Below are 15068 nucleotides of genomic sequence, written 5' to 3' on the forward strand. Positions count from 1 at the left end.
AAATGCTTTTTTATATCACATCAAATCTTAGTAACTCAGGGAAAAACTAGAAAAACTAGTAAACTATTTACTCCGTGGTCTATTGATGTTTATTCCACATCACCACAAGATCATTTTGTCACTTAGTTATATAATAACAAACTTATTTCTGACCCCACCTCAAATTTAAATAACAAAATTTTGCCTTCGGCAATAATAAGTTTCGATTTGGCAAGAGTTCATACGTACGTCGACAAAAACTATTGGGAAGACTGGCATACTATTGTTAAAACGAAACAGGCAGGTATAAATGCTTACAAAATATAAAAGAAAAACTTAATTACTTTAAAGAAGGGGCAAAAGTGCTGTTAGTAAATAATAGTATGTAATTTAATGACATAACTGGTCAACTTGCAGTGCGAACATCGGAATTAAAACTGTAAAAAAGTTGGCCGCTCTATTGTCTGTTTACTGTGCACGGAACAATCCAATAGCAAACATTTCGTGAAAACCGAAGCACCTAAAACGAAATCAAAAGATTTTGCTCAAATCGCAATGGGAAAAAAATTACGATTATACATATTAAGATTAAAATACATACATACAGATTAAAATCAAACTGAAAAGTATTTTTAAAGATTCTACAATTTAACAAGAAAATAATGCTCTTTAACCATTTTTGTTATTACAAAATATTTAATCAAGTTTAATAATATTTGCGTAAAATGTTCGGTGGAATCCGGCTATCAGCGCTACTGCGAGTGGGACGAAGCGTATTCATCGCCATCTTCCGATAGTGTAATAACAACTTGGCCAGCTCGGTTTTTATTTACTTTTTTGTGCGGCGAGTTTACTTATAAAACAAATGATAATAAAATAAACAAAGACCATATTAAATGTTCAATGACAAGATCGATATTCCGAAGCCTTGAAAACGTCCATCTACAACTATCAGAAACTCTTATTGGAGTTTTGGGACAGGCAAGTGCACCCAACTAGAGGCACAAAGGTTCTTATCACGAAAAAAGACAATCCCAAAAACAACAACAAGGAAATAGATAGCGCAACAAGGTGAGTAAACTATAAACTAAACACAGCCAACTGAGTTACTCACTCGCCTTCGTCGATTACAGTTGTTGGACCGCTGAAACGGAATCTCGCTGTACGGAGAAAGTCTCGAGAACTTTGAGGTGTGACGTGTCGCTCGCTTACGGACGATCGAAACCGGGGAACGAAACGGGGCGGAATCGGAAAAGTGATGTGTGGAAATCCAGCTGTGGGAAACGGGATGAGGGCGTTGATTCTGGTCGGTGGTTATGGGACCCGGCTGCGACCCCTGACCCTCAGCACGCCCAAGCCACTGGTGGAGTTCGCCAATAAGCCGATTCTTCTCCACCAACTGGAGGCACTCGTCGATGCGGGATGTCGTCAGGTATATCCAGTTCTTAGACTAATGACGCCAAAACTGCCCCATTGCTTAGGAGAATGGAAATTTGGCATATCATACATAAAAACAATGTTCTTTTAATACCTTTGGATGTTTAGAAAACAGTTGATCTTGTTACATATTGTTAGCTTTGTCCAAGTTTATGGAAGACGGTTACATAACACGCTAAGAAACAACTCAACTTCCACTAAAAGAGTGTACTCTTTTGGGTTGTATGTTATATATTCCCAAAATAATGCATACTTCCTTCTTGCAGGTTATTTTAGCCGTCAGCTATCGAGCCGAGCAAATGGAAAAGGAGCTTAAAGTCGAAGCCAAGAAACTGGGCGTGGAATTGATCTTCTCCCACGAGACGGAACCCCTGGGAACAGCTGGACCTCTGGCCCTAGCGAAAACGATTTTAGCAGCCAGCTCAGAGCCATTTTTCGTGCTCAATTCGGACGTTATCTGCGATTTTCCATTTAAGCAACTAGTGCAATTCCATCGTAATCACGGAAAAGAAGGCACAATTGTGGTCACAAAGGTCGAAGAACCATCAAAATACGGAGTTGTGCTGTACGATGAGAACGGCTGCATAAAGAACTTTATTGAAAAGCCACAAGAGTTCGTTAGCAATAAGATCAATGCCGGCATTTACATCTTCAATCCCTCCGTCCTTGACCGGATCGAAGTTAAGCCCACATCAATAGAGAAGGAGGTGTTCCCTGCAATGGCGCAGCAACAGGAGTTGTACGCAATGGACTTAACTGGATTCTGGATGGACATCGGACAGCCAAAAGACTTCCTAACCGGTACGACAGACTGAATCACTCGCTTGCTCGCTCAATCTTGATTGCCTAATTGGTCTTATCGCTTTGAAAGCAAATGTGGATGTCGTTCTTAATTGTGCTGTGCCTTTTTACCCACCCGGCTTTTGGCTTTATCTATTATTGAGTTTCCTGGAACTATAGCTAATGTTTGATAGAGCGATTTCTGTTTAAATGAAGTGAGGCTCATTAGGCTGATAGTGAGTGGGAGATGGGAGAAACCGAGTAGAAGAGTAAATAGTTTGTTGCGTTCATGCGGATGCGATTCACGACTTATGAATATATGTGAAGGCCATTGAATGGGCTGGAACACTCCGACTTTATCGCTTAACTTATGGCACCATTCTATTCCCTTTCAGGCATGTGTCTCTATCTAAGCTCGCTGCGCCAGAAGCAATCCCCCAAGCTGTACACAGGGCCTGGAGTGGTGGGCAACGTGTTGGTGGATCCCACGGCCAAGATCGGCGAGGGTTGTCGCATCGGGCCTAATGTAACCATTGGACCGGACGTGGTCATCGAGGATGGCGTGTGCATTAAGCGCTCGACCATCCTCAAAGGCGCCATCGTTCGCTCACACTCATGGCTGGACTCCTGCATCGTCGGTTGGAGTTCCACGGTTGGCCGTTGGGTTCGCATCGAAGGCATCACCGTGCTAGGCGAGGATGTAATCGTGAAGGATGAGCTCTACATTAACGGAGGCCAGGTCTTGCCCCATAAAAGCATTGCGGCCAGTGTCCCAGAACCGCAGATCATAATGTGAGGCGGTGGCCCAAATCAGAAAGTGTAAATACAATCTATTTTTGTTCAGTTGCGCCGTTTCGGTATTCTATAAGGTGCCTTTTGCTTAACTGCTCTCACCTACGATTTGCAATATTGACACTATGAAAAAAAAGAACATTTCCAGCAGTTAGCGTTGCTAACTATTTATAAACTCCAGCTCTTTCTCCTTCCCTGGCGAAGGGGGAAAAGCTGACTTATGGTTTAAGCATAAACGCGTTAGTTGAACGTTTTTGTACTTTGATAAGCGAAGCATTAGTTATACTCCTAAAATTCTGTACGTTAGTCAAATATAATACATACGTATTTAAAAAATTAAAAGATTGGGCTTTTATTAAAAACGGAAAATAAAGTTAAAGGTTGACTGGTCTCTTCCTATGGTAGGATGTAAAATTGAAATGAAGGTTGGTAGTTTTCGTGTATTTCATGGTAGTTGGTTTAGGCATTGGTTCCTGGACTACACAGGTTGCCTAGCAACCGTTTTACCAGTGGATTAATACCCCAACAAAGACGTTAGTTGTCTCGGAAAAAATGTTAAAGTCGCTAGCTCCGATCGAAGGAAACCAACAGCCGTTGCTGCAGTTGCTCTGGGAGGACAAGGAGGTCAAATTTGATGTGCCCCAACTGTAAGTAGACTCATATTCAATTGGATTCTGGGCCCTCGATTGGATAGATTCGTTTCAGGCACAAGAACCTGCGGAGCGGAGAGCGAGTGCTCGACTACATTTACCACATCGAAGACAGCAAAGGAAATCCGGGGGACACGGGTCGCCTGATGGTAACCAATTTGCGGATTATATGGCACTCGCTGGTCCACAAGAAGTACAATCTGTGTAAGTGCTTGCAGTTCTGCTTACCGTCCAATGAACTAGAAATTGATTTTCCCAAGAAGCCATTGGCTATGCTCGGATTGGCAACACCAACACTCGGGTAGTTCATATGCACTCCAAAGCCAGGATAGCCAGCCAGGCCCTCTACATCCTGGCGGTAAGCAACGAGACTCGCTTTGAGTTCCTTTTCACCGACGTATCTGGGGAAACGTCGCGTCGCGATCAGCCGATCTTCGCCAGCGTGTTCGACGTATATCAGTGAGGAAATCCAGATCAGTTCAATACAAAAATGTGCCTAAAATTGATGTTTTACTCAGCCTGTATCAGCGTACTTATCTCTACCGCGACCTGAAGCTGCGCGGAGCCATCGTCCAAGCGGGTCAACTGGTTATCCTACCAGATGAGCAGGTCTTCAGCCATGTGCAGGGCGTGTGGAATTTGTCCAGCGACCAGGGCAACCTGGGCAGCTTCGTGGTAACCAATATTCGACTGGTGTGGTTTGCAGATGCCAACGAGACCTTCAACATCAGTTTGCCATATCTACAGATTGAGAGCGTAATCTATCTAGACCGAAAAAGGATACTATTTTCGACCATTCCATTATAAACTCACAGGCAAATTGTCATTACAGCTCCGCGTTCGGGAGTCCAAGTACGGACCCGCTTTGGTAATCCAAACAGCGGAAACGGGAGGAGGATATGTACTCGGATTCCGCGTCGATCCCGCCGAGCGGCTAAACGAGTTGTTCAAGGAGCTCAGCTCGCTGCACACCATTTATGGCGAGCAGCCCAACTTTGGCATCCAATACAATGCGAATGACGCGCGGCGGCGATTGGAGGCGGCCGCCGAGGAAGCTGCGCAGGCCTCCCAGTTCAAGGTGGACAACTTCGAGGAGCTGGACGAGCGGCAGGAGCGGGAGATCAACACCAAGCTCAACAGCTACCTCGCCGAGGGCTGTTTGGGCAAGGTGCCCAGTCAGGGCGAGAGAGCCCCGGTTTACTGCAAGGAACTGGGCTTTGCCATGGAGCCCATTAGGGATGGCTACAAATTGCAAGACCTGTGGAACGTTATGCCCACCAAAATGGAAACGATGGAATGAATATGTTATACCCGAGAATGTTGATTCATAGTCATTGCAATAAAATATGAAATTGTGAATCAAACGAATTGGACTGGGGTTCGTTTCCATTTGCTTCCATTGCGATGGTGATTCAGTAAGAACAAATCAAAATATTTTACAGTCCATGTAAGCGAATAAATTTTTGGATGGACTTAAGGATTTATAGCTTGGAAAATTGAGGATTTACATATACGTATGTTAGCGGATGGCTCAGTTCCATAACATCCTTTAAACAATAAATTACCAATTTAATTAATTTGTAGTTACTCGTAATTTTTATTGACGCATACAACTCGCTGTGTGTTTAAGTAATTTTGCTTTCGTTTGGAATCGCTCGAAATTGTCCTTAGCTTAGGGCGCATTTCTAAACATTTTGGAGTTCCGCAAATTTAGATTTTCCAACTTCTACTTCTTAAGGATATAAAGGGCTTAATTGGGTTGAGTTTTTCGGTGTTGTCTGAGTCAAGCAGATAAATTTAAGGAGCTTTTGCTCGTCTTTTGCTTGGATTTATAAATTAGTTCATATCACAACACACAGTTGATTTGACCGGCATGTTTTATATATAAAGTTTTCTATATTTTTATGTCATTGCTGTTCTTAAAGATAAGTCGTATGCTTAGATAAAGTTAGAATTACATGTATGTTTTTATACTTGTGTGTGTGAATTGATTACGTTGTATCTGCGCCATACATAAATTGTAACAAACTTAACTAAAGTAGGAAAAATAATTGTAGTTGTGGCGTTTTTTCATCCTGTCCATCCTGTTCTTTCCATACATCCTTACTAACCTGCCTCAAAGGCAAGCACATAAACTAAACGAACCGAAAACGTTGAACTTTGTTTGTACATTCATTGAAAGAAAAGGGTCAAAACTAACATATCCATATGTTGACAAACAGTTTTGGTTGAAACATTATTATCAGGAATGACTTAAATGAACTAGTTTCTTTATACATTTAATACTTTTCGCTTAATGAGGGTTAAATTTCTTTTGCATATATCATTTTGTATCATATTTTATTCGTAGCGGATGCTTTTTGTTATATCAGTCTTGAAGACCAAGCCAGAATTCTGTAATATGTGTACCCAAACAAATTATAGTTGCTTGTTGAAACTCAAGTAGTCATTTTATCTCCCGAATAATACGAAACGAGTTGAACACTACGTGTACTTTACATGATTGATTACTGGCTTATCTTACATTTCCACCTACTTCAAAGGAAAGATGTAATACGTACACATAAACAGTAACTAGAACCCAAAGACTCAGAACTTAGCGAATCTCTTACGCGACTCTTTCCTATTGTTGTTTTGTTTTTCTAGCTTTTGCCATATTGGCTTACGTTCCAATGAGCGAGCATCCAAGATTTCTAGACCTTAGGTGCTGGCGGAGATCTGCTGACGAGCCCGCTGACGTGTCATTGGCGGGGAAGGACGCACAGACAAGGCTGCGGAACCACGACTACGCTTGGCGACTTTTTCATTAGCAGCCTTGCGCTTGGTTGCGGTTTTACTGATTGAATCTGCTGAAGTGGCGGAAGTCGCTGTGAGAACAGTGGCATTCTGCGCAACAGCTACACGACTACGTTTAGCAGCTTCACTTCTAGAGGTTGATTTGCTCTTGGTCGGCGCTTTAATTGCTACTGGAGATTTGATTGGGTCCGCTGGCGTGGGAGCCGTGATCGATTCTCCACGACTGCGCTTGGATCCTCCGCGTGCTGTCGTCGCTTTGCGCACGGCAGGAGCTTTGTCTTCAGTTCCTCCGTCTGCTGAATTTGTTAGTTTCGTATCCAGCGCCTTGCGTCGTCTTTTGGCCGTGAGCATGGGAGCGCGACGACGACGCTTTGGCTTGGTTATGGCCTGGGCAGAGCCTGAGGTGAGTGTGTTGAGGGAGCGGGATCTGCTCCTGCTGTTAGTGGTGGTGGTTGCGTTAATGGCGGTGTTGGTGGTTTCTATATAGGGCATCGGAACGAAGGCCGAGTCCGCATTTGTTGGCAATGTCAAGTTGCTAAGCGAAGAAAGCAGTCATTAGACATAAACTTGAATGTTTAACTGGACACTTACCTGGGCTTTGGCTTGCGGACCACCTCATCTTCATCGTCGTCGTCCTCATCTTCTTCGCTGTCTGGATTTGCAGCGGGGACAAATTTTGGTTTCTTCAGTTCAAAGCCGCGGAACTTGTGGCTATCAACGATACAACAAATATAAGTAAATTGTTTTTTATATGATTTGACTCGATTCGTAATGGAAAATGTGAGTTTAAAACTTAAAAATTAATTTTAAAAGTACAAACGCATTAGGAGGCGGTGATAGTGCCAAGTTTTATGACAAAAAAGATCAAATCTCAGCTGGAATCTTACACCAGTTGGATAAGCCAAATAAATCAAGAGGATAAACATGCAAATGGCAACTAAGACAATCCAAAGGTCTCCAAGAACCCATGTATTTTATAAACATCATATCATGTAGCGAAATTGGATAGCTATTATCAAGTTTTCTACTGGAAATCTTCTAAGTATGAGTTTCTCAAATGGAATCGGTTTCGAATATCGGAGAGTACTCACATTTTTATTGGCGTTATGGGCATGGGCCGAATGGGCTTAAAGAGGCACAGGTCCATAAGCAGGCTGTCGGTGCTGGGATTCCGTTTGCGAGCGGCGGCAGATCGATGGAGTGCCGTGGGAGCCACCGTGTAGGTGCGCAGAAAGGCAGCTGTGGGCACTTGACTGGGCAAAGGAATCACCTGTGACGAGGCCCCCTGGCTGGTCACGGCATAGTGATGACTTCTCGAGCTGCTGGCGATAGATGAGGTCATACTGCCCATGCTGCTGCAGCCCATCAGCCCGCCAGCGCCGCTTAGCTTTCGCTTTAGGCTGTGGTCCACGATCTTGGGCGCAGGAGCTGTAGCTGGGGCCACAGGCGTAGGAGCGGACATGACCAGGGCCTTATGAACGGTGTCCTTAATAAACTCGGTGCCTCGATGCAGGCGCACAGACAGGGTCTTCATCAGGGCACTAGCGGCACTAGGACGCGACGAGGACGCCGTGGGTGTACCCACTCCGCCGGAGCCCACGTTGCTGGAGCCGGATCCGGCATTGCTGGACAGCTTAGCGGCGTCGTAGGCCGGCAGACCGGCTGCGGCCAGCAGCATTACGGGATCGGGATCGGAATCGGGATGTGGCCGTATTACTGCCCCGCTAGCCTAGAGTCCCTCAACTTCTCCGGTTGGATGCACTGCCTCCAGCACCGGGAAGAGGTGATGGCTCATCAGCGATCGCACCTTACATTTACGCACTCTTCGCGGCCGGGTTTCCAGCCGAAGCCTCGAGCACAAACTAGATTTCTTTTTGTTTTCCCCGTCGCCTCAACACTCGTCGTACTACTACTACACGCACTCGCCCACTACTACAACCACGCACACAAACGCCCGCACTCTCGCACACACAGACACACTATAGCTCCATTGTGTGCCGGTGGGAAGGACGAACGACTCGAATTTATCCTGGCCGGGTTAGCTTGGGCCTACTGGCCTCTTCTCTCATCCGCTTGTGTATGGGTCCACCGACCTGTGATTCTGCAGGACGGGCGGCAATGTTTTTTCGCGAATTTGTTTTACGATTCGATTTTACGCTTTTTTCATTCACAAGCAGCTGTGGCTAATCGATGTTTCGATACGTGGTGCCAGTCGGGGTATCGATAGGCGTGCCTGTATTTTTAGAGTTACCAGAGGGCGCTAAGAAAATAACGAAACAAACGAGTACCGATATCTTATGCGACAAATAAGTGCTTTCGATTACTTTTTTAAAGCTTTTGCCCGCAAAATTTTAATTCAAAAAATAGCAGAAAAGCTTCCAATTAAAATTTTCAACTGAAAGCAGTCTGTTAAATCATTAGATTACGGCTGTTTTATTTGACTGTCTTTTCCACAGTTTTGCATTTTGTTATTTTAAACAAGATTACAATAGAGCGAACTTTTTATTAGTAGCATTTAAATCCTGCAAGCATCGTTTTTCCGTAATAAATATATATGTTTTCTGAGAAAGTTATTCCGCATAACATAATTGGAAAGCGCAATTGAATCTATGCTATTGTTGTTGGTAATAGTGTAAAAAGGTAGTTAACAGAGTAAATGGGTTTAAATAGAAGTATTCCGAACCACGTCCACCAAAACGCATCAGTAAGCGTACCCCAGGAATGTTTCCGTTTGTGTTGAAGCGCTCCCCAGGATTACATGAAACTGGTTGTCTTAGAAAATCATATTTCATATGTTTTGTTTATATCTAAAAACCATTAAGATTAATGTCCGTCAGAGTAGGTAAATAAATAAGTAATATCCGTTAAAATGATTCCCTTGTTTTTGTACAAGAGATAAATATTAAAGCTACCGCTCGGAGAAAGGCATACATATGTCAAGAAGAGCGTTAACATAAGTAAATAATAATTTTACGGAAAACAAAATAATTAAATATTATAGCTGAAGCTCAGAGAAAGGAAACATCGAACTAACTTGATTAGCACAACTGATGAGAAGTAAAGCCGCTTTAATCGCTGCGGCTGTTAAAGCCTGTAGTAAAATTGAAATTAAATAGCCGAATTGCTTTTCTGCTACTGTGCGCCATTTGTGTTGGCAATCGAAGATAAGAGCATCGCCGTATCGGGTTTATGGCAGCAAAGTAATGGCCGCGGCGCATGCGGCGCTGAGTTTGCACTTTTCTGTCGAAGGAAGCGAACAAATTAAAAATTGTTATTAGAGGCTGATAAAAACTATTCCATGTTGAGCAAATGCCATTAATTCGTGTATTATTTAAAGTCTTGGACTTTTAATGAAACTACTTGTTAATTGAATGACTTATTTTAAGCTCATTTTAATTTTTGCTTTTAAGCTCACAGGATATTTGACTTGAATTAATAATTTTGTAAGTCCGAATAATTATTTCCAGTGCGGTTGAAGGGGCAGGGGGAAGGCACGCTTCTGTGGTCGCCACCTCCTGCGGACTGGATGCGATGCTCTCCAGTGGCCACTGCTGCTGTGACAGAAGTGTTTTTTGGCATGTCAAATGCCCGTTGGTGCCCACTTCCTCCTCGCTGCGTTCTTTCGCTTAAAAACATTTCAAGAACAGTGTTTTACAGCTCATTATGAGGCAGAAAGGGAACGAAGAGGTGATGGCGGTTGATAGCGAAATAATTTGATTACCCCTTACTGGATTGTGATTTACTGATTTATAAAATAGTCTTAATAATTAAATACAAATGTACGAACATAACTATTTTGGTAGTATATTTCTTTGGATGATTTTGATCAGCAAGAAATACTTACGATATGCAGCATTCTTTTACTTCGTTCGCTTACACTGACCGAAATAGTCGGACATTTTCGACAGCATGTACCCTGTACCCTGTACTTTGCTACCCTGCTGGAACTGCGTCCAGTGCACGAAATGAATGAGAGTATTCAGATCTTCGGCTGTGTAACCCGAGGCCTCCTCTTATTTGCGCTGGCTGTTTGCTGCCTGCCAGCTTTGAGTCAGGTCCTTGCCGCAATGACTCGGCTGGAGGTCACCTCGTCGTCGGCGTCGTCGAGAACGATCGCCCCCCATTGCGCCTCACCATGCGCCCGAACCACGCGCTTTTGGGCTTCTGCGCAGCCGCAGCCAGGCTTTTAGAGCAAACAAAGGCCAGGAGCAGAGCGGCATTCGGTGCTCTGGATTCGCGATGTGGCAGGCGTCGCACTCGGGGCTCAAAGCTATAATTTTCCAATATGCAGATGTGATGGTGCCACAAAATGGCGCTGCAAGCCGCTCATTAGAGAGAGGGAGAGGCAGAGTGGAGTGGAGTGGCGTGGCGTGCCACCGCCATTGACAATTATGCAATTTTGCAGCACGACTAAGCAAATTATTTTCACTAAATTAAATTTTAACTCGTGCTGGGCGCACTTCTCGAGAATCGAACCGCACTGCGAAAACCACCGGATCCGCCCAAAAACACCACACACAATCCGGTGACTCCAAGTGCACCCGTGGATTGACGTGCGGCAGGACGACGGAAAGCTCTGGAGATGAGGCCGCGTCCTTGGAGAAGCACAGCTGCCACCAAGAGGGGTTCCATGTGGAGAGCGAGTGGAAGGACACAAAAGTTGGGAACACAATCAAGTCGGGCTTCTTCGAAACTAATTGATTGATCGGAAGTCATTGCAACGACAGCGGCCGAAGCTTTGTGTTCAACTCCGCATTCAGTTTGATTACTTGCTCACTGGGTTCTGGTAATTGGAGTTACGAGGAGTTTGGGTAGCCCTTCTATCTTTAAGTCAGCCGATGCTATTCCACACTACATATGCACATATATATGTACATAAGCCGCATGGCGAAAGCCACCAACCTTTAACATACAATTTTTCAAATCTATTTATTTTTCAAAAATTTTGAAAATTCAATTTTTTTCTCAAAATATATTTGCAGACACACCTATCCGAAGTCTAAATCATCATGTCCACCAGATGGGTGTTGGATGGGGTTTTCAGTGGCCTTTCTAAATCAGGGTCTAATTGGGGTTGGAGTTTACGCAATGAAATCTTCGAAATATTAAATAATGATATCCTGAAAAACTCTTTGTTGTTGGCCTAAAATCATGATATTATCCAATGGATAAACAGTTCTCCTTTTTGGACTGTTTCCGACCCTTCAACTATCGAAAGTTACTTGGTGAGCTTGGTAGAGTTTATTGTAAAAAGACTGTTTTTAATTGCAGACTATACCATTTTTGCCTAGGGAATTCTGAGCAAAATATATACCCAACCATAGGTGGCGCCTGCGTGCAATCTGAAAACTATGTCTGTCACTCCATTTAGTTTTTTTATTTTAGTTGATTTGAGATTTGATATCCAATATTTCCTGTTCTACTAACCGTTTAAACTGTGCTAAACTCAATGCTTTCTTGGTATTTATCCGTGTATCCAAGGTTCTGGAGAAGTGTTTGTACCAGATTTGAAAAACATATTGTGCTTAAAGTGCCGGGACATTTGAATCTTTGTATTTGGTATTCACGCTTCACTATACTATACATATAAGCTCCCACTTGGCGGAGCAAAATCTATTGCAGAATCTATCTTAAAATCGTATTTTATACAACATACGCATCTACGGATGGAATCTAATTTCTGTCCATAATGAAGCTCATTTCGGCAGTGACGAGAATTTATGATCTCGGCACGCTGGTGTTTATAATCGAGGCGATCCGATAAGATAAATGATTATTGAAATGCGCAACGCAAATGAATCGGGCGGTAAAGCAAAATCGAAATTTGTAAGCAACAAATTCCACGCATTGTTTTCAACAATTTGTTCAATTGCCGATTCCCCGGCTGTCTCTCGGGAAAAATTGAAAATCGATTTAGCTGCTCGGAAAATACGTATGTACATGCCGGACTCTTGCTGGCGATTCCAAATCATTTCAATTACATTTAATTTGGCCTCAACATACTTTCCACAGGTGTGAAGAGGTTTTTCGGTAATGAAAAGACCATAAATCATTTCACAAATGAAGTTGAACTCGATGTTTTCGTGGCCCTTCGCTTTTTGTTTCCCTCCCTTTTATTGTTGTAAAGTGTAACATTGATTAAGCATTATTAGCGTTTATTGTTGTTGCGGCTCACTCGATTCTGAGGCACTCAATGCTCCGTAGCCCTTTGTATCTGGGTCTTCTTTCTATCTTCTCCCCGATGTTTTTGTTATTCCCTCTCTCCCATTACGGACGTTGTTTTGTGGCGGCCCAGTGGGACACTTTCCATCATCAACACTCTGCCGGCTGATGGCTGATGGGTGATGGAACGTTTCGCCTTCCAGCTCCGGCATCAGCCCCCAAAGGGGATTCTCCACTCGAGCGCTTTTCCCGGTGAGGGGGTGGAGGAGGGAGAAATGGGGAATCCAGGGGAAAGCCGCTATGGGGGCGATCGCATTGATATATGTTGGTGCTCGGAGTAAATCAAAATTGATTTGCCGAGCTAGACGCTTTGGGTAATGAAGTTTTTAATGAACTGGCTTGGGCAGTCGAGAATTTGTAACGTCCCAGTGGACAACAAATGAAAATGGAGGCACTTCTCGATCCTATCGACTTTTTATAAAAAAACAAGCACAGATATTATTGAACACACTTATGTAGATCCTAAATAGTTCACCATCTCATGTAAGTGTTTAGATTGAATCTAAGATATTATATACACAGGATTATCAAATTATGAGTCGAAAAGGGTAATTCAACAAAAAACAACTTGTATCCAATAAATATAATATATGTATGAGATAATCTCAATTCAAATCGACAGGTGGCTATACTTATATCTTTGCAGCGGTTATATTGATTTTAGTCAGAATATTGCTTATAAACAGTATATTTATTCTTGATCGGAATCATCGGCCAAGTCGATATTGCAATGTCTATCTAAGCAACCCGAATGGTTACGTCCCAAAAGTCTTCTTTCTATTACAGTTATTATATAACTATTCCATATTATATATGGAATATATATAGGAAAAAAATTAAGAAATTTAGATTCGTTGGTCTTGGTCAAAAGCGTTCTAAATGGATATAGTCTTACGACAATATTTGAACTGATCGAAGTCGGACGTCTGTATCATATAGCTGGCATAGGAATATGTCGGTTTTATTCATAAGAATAGTATATAATAAAAAAGAAATGATAGTTTCGTTCTTGTTAGCTCTAAATGGTTATAATTCAGTTTAAATATAAATTCCTGAAAGGGAATTTTTCTTGAATAACAGAAGGCAAGGAAAAACTCATGGGAAAGGGGCATAAGCACTTCGAAACCTAACTTACCTATACACCACAGAAGTAATCTAAACCGAGACTCAGTCGAGGATGCCACTGGCAAGTCCACAAACACGGAGCCAAAACGGAAATTTCAAGGGGAGTCTGGTCCAAAAACAAGACCGGCCAGAACGGCATGAAATGCGAGGGGCAAGGAGGAGCGGCAGAGGGGCGGCGGCCATTACTTGGGCTCCTGCCTTGGCCAATAAAATGAGCGGAGAAATGGGCAGCAGCACAGCTGCGGGATTGTGGGACTGGCCCTGAACGAGTCGCAATCGCGGGTTGGGGCGCCTCCGGAAAGTCCAAAACAAAGGCTAAATAAAGTTGGGGTCGAAATTGATTTTGCGGTAGCCCAGGCAATAAATGCCGTCCAACTCAACTGTTAAATACGAGATGGCCAATAGAAGAGGGCAAGGGCAGGACGAGGAAGGGGTTTGTGCACAGAGAGATATTAGTTAGTTCTAATACCAGTTTTTGTAAGAGGTTTGTAGTAGGCTTACTTTCCAAACCTTGTACTTTGAAGATCAGAGCAATCAAGTATAAGTAACCAGATAAATTAAAAACAACTTGTATCGAAAGGATTCTGTTTGCCAACTTGTCTTACACACTTTTCGCTCAGTGTTGCAATGCAATTGCGTTGCGGCCTTGCGCAGTGCACAAAAGGTTTGACAAAGTGAGAAATATGCATGGCAAACAAGGAGCACCAGCATGCCACCACCCCTCCGCTCCCCGCTCCCCGCGCCCCCTGCCCGACCACTCCCCTTTCGTCCCTTCAACTGCAACGAGGAAATATGATGACATATCGCGTCATAGTTCAAACGGCGGGGACTCCACTGATCAATTTTGTACGCAGCACGGCGCCATCTTTTTGGCCCTTGCATGGGAGCAGGACCTTCCTTTTTTCGAGGATTTACTGTGCACTGCGATTCGGGGCGTTGCGGGGCTGGGTGGAACGAGAAGTAGGAGGGAGGGGGAGGGGTTTCTTGGCCTGGTCAGTGGCGCACAGAGTATTCGGGTTTTCGGTTGCTTTCGCTTCGTTTCGAGTGAGCCAAATCGCAGGCCATAATTTTTTATTATGCCGGGCGCAGGGAAAACGAGAGGGCCAAGTCGTCGGCTGGTGGCTTCCGTTGGTGCAGTTGGCTCTCGGCCCGGAGTAGCCATAAAAATAATTAATTGGCTTTTATGTGGCAGGAGCCGTTGAAATTTCGCTTGTTTTCCAACTCTTTCCGCTCCCCTTACCCTGTCAGTGCAATTTCTGAATTGCATTTGCCTGTTTAATTAGCCGT

The 15068-nt window shown here is 43.6% G+C and overlaps 3 protein-coding genes across 3 annotated transcripts; 2 read left to right on the forward strand and 1 right to left on the reverse strand.

Moving 5' to 3' along the window:
* Positions 1–743: 743 nt before the first annotated feature.
* On the forward strand, positions 744–3330 carry LOC6726738 (mannose-1-phosphate guanyltransferase beta). The gene is made up of 4 exons (XM_016176115.2): positions 744–1050; positions 1113–1411; positions 1683–2217; positions 2592–3330. Exons 2-4 carry the CDS (start codon positions 1238–1240, stop codon positions 2990–2992), a joined length of 1110 nt encoding a protein of 369 aa, XP_016033232.1. The 5' UTR covers positions 744–1050; positions 1113–1237; the 3' UTR covers positions 2993–3330.
* Positions 3331–3479: 149 nt separating this feature from the next.
* LOC6726740 (Bardet-Biedl syndrome 5 protein homolog) lies at positions 3480–5006 on the forward strand. The gene is made up of 5 exons (XM_002102115.4): positions 3480–3635; positions 3694–3842; positions 3902–4097; positions 4157–4394; positions 4471–5006. The coding sequence occupies exons 1-5, from the start codon at positions 3541–3543 to the stop codon at positions 4936–4938; spliced, it is 1146 nt and encodes a 381-aa protein (XP_002102151.1). The 5' UTR covers positions 3480–3540; the 3' UTR covers positions 4939–5006.
* A 205-nt stretch (positions 5007–5211) lies between these two features.
* LOC6726741 (nucleolar protein dao-5) lies at positions 5212–8682 on the reverse strand. The gene is made up of 3 exons (XM_002102116.4): positions 7526–8682; positions 7026–7145; positions 5212–6969 (listed from the first exon to the last, which is right to left on the reverse strand). The coding sequence occupies exons 1-3, from the start codon at positions 8110–8112 to the stop codon at positions 6339–6341; spliced, it is 1338 nt and encodes a 445-aa protein (XP_002102152.2). The 5' UTR covers positions 8113–8682; the 3' UTR covers positions 5212–6338.
* Positions 8683–15068: the final 6386 nt, after the last annotated feature.

The sequence above is a fragment of the Drosophila simulans genome, chromosome 3R (assembly GCF_016746395.2).
Source record: "Drosophila simulans strain w501 chromosome 3R, Prin_Dsim_3.1, whole genome shotgun sequence".
Lineage (NCBI taxonomy): Eukaryota > Metazoa > Arthropoda > Insecta > Diptera > Drosophilidae > Drosophila > Drosophila simulans.

What these genes read in the sequence shown, in the direction of transcription:
- LOC6726740 (XM_002102115.4), top strand. Translation starts at nt 3,541, where the DNA reads ATGTTAAAGTCGCTAGCTCCGATCGAAGGAAACCAACAGCCGTTGCTG. An exon ending in AGCGTGTTCGACGTATATCA is followed by an intron (nt 4,098 to 4,156) that starts GTGAGGAAATCC and finishes TGTTTTACTCAG; the next exon opens with CCTGTATCAGCGTACTTATC. An exon ending in CATATCTACAGATTGAGAGC is followed by an intron (nt 4,395 to 4,470) that starts GTAATCTATCTA and finishes TTGTCATTACAG; the next exon opens with CTCCGCGTTCGGGAGTCCAA.
- LOC6726738 (XM_016176115.2), top strand. Translation starts at nt 1,238, where the DNA reads ATGTGTGGAAATCCAGCTGTGGGAAACGGGATGAGGGCGTTGATTCTG. An exon ending in TCGATGCGGGATGTCGTCAG is followed by an intron (nt 1,412 to 1,682) that starts GTATATCCAGTT and finishes TCCTTCTTGCAG; the next exon opens with GTTATTTTAGCCGTCAGCTA. An exon ending in GCCAAAAGACTTCCTAACCG is followed by an intron (nt 2,218 to 2,591) that starts GTACGACAGACT and finishes ATTCCCTTTCAG; the next exon opens with GCATGTGTCTCTATCTAAGC.
- LOC6726741 (XM_002102116.4), bottom strand. Translation starts at nt 8,112, where the DNA reads ATGCTGCTGGCCGCAGCCGGTCTGCCGGCCTACGACGCCGCTAAGCTG. An exon ending in CCCATAACGCCAATAAAAAT is followed by an intron (nt 7,146 to 7,525) that starts GTGAGTACTCTC and finishes TATCGTTGATAG; the next exon opens with CCACAAGTTCCGCGGCTTTG. An exon ending in GTCCGCAAGCCAAAGCCCAG is followed by an intron (nt 6,970 to 7,025) that starts GTAAGTGTCCAG and finishes TTCTTCGCTTAG; the next exon opens with CAACTTGACATTGCCAACAA.